General features: G+C 66.9%; 1 protein-coding gene across 1 annotated transcript in view; it reads left to right on the forward strand.

Annotated features, from left to right (window-relative positions):
• The window catches only part of USHBP1 (Usher syndrome 1C binding protein 1), an 8,674-nt gene extending 5,853 nt beyond the window's left edge, over positions 1–2,821 (forward strand). The window contains 6 exon segments of the mRNA XM_014962114.1: positions 5–140; positions 258–501; positions 700–891; positions 1,004–1,095; positions 1,169–1,291; positions 2,643–2,821. Coding sequence (XP_014817600.1) covers positions 5–140; positions 258–501; positions 700–891; positions 1,004–1,095; positions 1,169–1,291; positions 2,643–2,814 — 959 coding nt within the window. The 3' untranslated portion in view covers positions 2,815–2,821.
• Positions 2,822–2,827: the final 6 nt, after the last annotated feature.

Genomic DNA, 2,827 nt, shown 5'->3' on the forward strand with positions numbered 1-2,827 from the left:
CCAGGAGCCGCAGGGGAGCAGAGCCCGGGGCACAGATGGGGGTCCAGCCCCACAGCGACGGAGGGGCCGCAGCTCCCGGGGCGAGCGGAGCCGGACAGCCCGGAGGAGAGTGGGGACAGCGGGTCCCCGGGGCTGCGGAGGTGCTGGGGGAGGGAAAAAAAAGGGGGGTTCGGATGCCAGGCCAGGGCTGTGCTGTCCCTGGGGTGGCACCATGCCCCCATACCCCCCCCCTCCAGCCGTGTCCCCCATCCCCACAGCACCCCGGCGCCCCGTGGGATGGAGGAGGGGGCATTGAGGGAGCACATTCGGGGGCTGCGGGCCGAGCAGGCGGCGGTGGAGGCGTCCCTGCGTGATGCCCCCTCACCCCCCCGCGGTGACACCCCCCGCAGCCAGGATGCCCGTGCCCGGGCTGAGCGGGCGCTGCGGGATGCCAGGGCTCTCCTGCACGGCTGGAAGCGACCGGAGAAAGCGGAGCTGCTGCGGGACTTGGCAATGCTCAAGGTGAGCTGGGAGGGGGTCCGGGGGCGGGGGGGGGACAGGGAGACTCCTGGGTGTCCCCCCCTCCAAGCTCTGTGTGGGGTCCAGGCTTTGAGTGGAGCAGGGAAAAGGGCAGGGGGTGATGCGGGATGGGAGGGAGAGATGCTTAGGGGGGGGATTTAGGGTCGTGCCTCAGTTTCCCCAACCCGGTGGTGATGCCAGGAGGCCATGGCCGACCTGAAGATGCTGCTGCAGTTGATGGAGAAGGAGAAGAGGCGGCTGGAGGTGCTGGTGGCCGGGCAGGGGCCGCGGGAGGCCGCGCTGCGCCTGGTGCTGCAGCACCTGGAGCGGGAGCGGGATGAGGGGCTCGGCCGCCCCCCCAGCTCCTCCAGCAGCTCCAGCAGCAGCGAGGAGGTAAGGATTCCCCACCCCATAACCTCCCCATGGGGACCCTCCCCGGGGTTGGGGGGTCTCCCCATGGCTGGGGGGTCTCCCCATGGCTGGGACCCACACCTGATTTCTGCAGGATGCCCAGACCCGTCAGCTGGGAGCGGGGTCTCCCCGACACCCCCCGGACCCCGAGAGGATGGCGGAGGAGCTTCGCCGTGCCCTGGCCAGGTAAGAGACCTCAGTGGGGTGTCCCGGGGAGCTGTGTTGGCACGGGACTGGCTGCCATCCGGGTTGTCCCCAGGGTGGAGGAGCTTCGTGCCCGGTCGCAGGCGCTGGTGGTGTCCCTGGAGCAGAGCAGTGCCACCAGCCGCGCGCAGCAGGCGCAGTGCGTCGCCCTCACCGCAGACTTCTTCCACGCTCACAGGTGGGCAAGAGACCCCCCCTTTCCCCCCCAGGGTGGGTGGTGGGTGTGATGTCCCCCCCCTCTGCCCCTGCACCCCCTAAAAACCACAGTCCTGCATGTCCTGGATGCAAATCTCCCCTGCGTGCGCACCCCAAAATCATGGTCCCTTCCTGCACACCCCAAAATCATGGTCCCTTCCTGCACCCCCCCACTGTGTGGTCCCCAACTCCACGCCCCAAAACCAGTCCTTTTTTCCTTCCCATCCCAAAACCGTCATCCCATATTGCACATCCCCAATGTGCAGTCCCTACCTGCCCACCCCAAAAGCGTGGTCCTTTCTTGTATGTCCCCAAAAGCGTTATCCTTTCCTGTGCACCCCAAAAACACTGACCCATCTTGTACATCCCAAAAATCGGGTTCTGTCTCACACAACCCTAAAGCCCAGTCCCTTCCTGCACACCCCAAAAACGTGTCCCATCTCGTGCACCCCTGATGCTCGGTCCCCTCCTGCTCACCCCAAGAGCATCCCTGGTGCTCAGTCCCTCCCTGCACACCCCGAAACCACGGTCCCTCCTGTCCCCTTGGTCCCCTGGGTCCCCGGGGTCCTCTGGGTCTCCTCCTGCTCACCCCAAGAGCATCCCTGGTGCTCAATCCCTCACTGCACACCCCAAAACCACGGTCCCTCCTGTCCCCTTGGTCCCCTGGGTCCCCGGGGTCCTCTGGGTCTCCTCCTGCTCACCCCAAGAGCATCCCTGGTGCTCAACCCCTCTCTGCACACCCCGAAACCATGGTCCCTCCTCTCCCCTGGGTCCCCTGGGTCCCCGGGGTCCTCTGGGTCTCCTCCTGCTCACCCCAAGAGCGTCCCTGGTGCTCAATCCCTCTCTGCACACCCCAAAAACGTGTCCCATCTCGCACACCCCTGATGCTCGGTCCCCTCCTGCTCACCCCAAGAGCATCCCTGGTGCTCAATCCCTCTCTGCACACCCCAAAAACGTGTCCCATCTCGCACACCCCTGATGCTCGGTCCCCTCCTGCTCACCCCAAGAGCATCCCTGGTGCTCAACCCCTCTCTGCACACCCCGAAACCATGGTCCCTCCTCTCCCCTTGGTCCCCTGGGTCCCCGGGGTCCTCTAGGTCCCCTCCTGCTCACCCCAAGAGCATCCCTGGTGCTCAATCCCTCTCTGCACACCCCAAAAACGTGTCCCATCTCGCACACCCCTGATGCTCGGTCCCCTCCTGCTCACCCCAAGAGCATCCCTGGTGCTCAATCCCTCCCTGCACACCCCGAAACCACCGTCCCTCCTGTCCCCTTGGTCCCCTGGGGTCCCCGGGGTCCCCTGGGTGCCCTCGGCTGACGCTGTGTCCCCCCAGCGCGCTGGCCCTGGGGTACCGGGGTGCCCGTCGGAAGCAGGCAGCCCAGCTGCGGCGGCTGGAGGCGCAGGCGGGTGCCCTTTGCAGGCAGCACGCCCGGCAGGCACAGGCACTGGCCCACAGGCTACAGACACTGGAGCAGGGGACGGCCGGCAACGAGACCTGCATCTAGGGCCACCTCCCCC

The sequence above is a fragment of the Calidris pugnax genome, unplaced genomic scaffold (genome assembly GCF_001431845.1).
Source record: "Calidris pugnax isolate Ruff unplaced genomic scaffold, ASM143184v1 scaffold896, whole genome shotgun sequence".
NCBI lineage: Eukaryota > Metazoa > Chordata > Aves > Charadriiformes > Scolopacidae > Calidris > Calidris pugnax.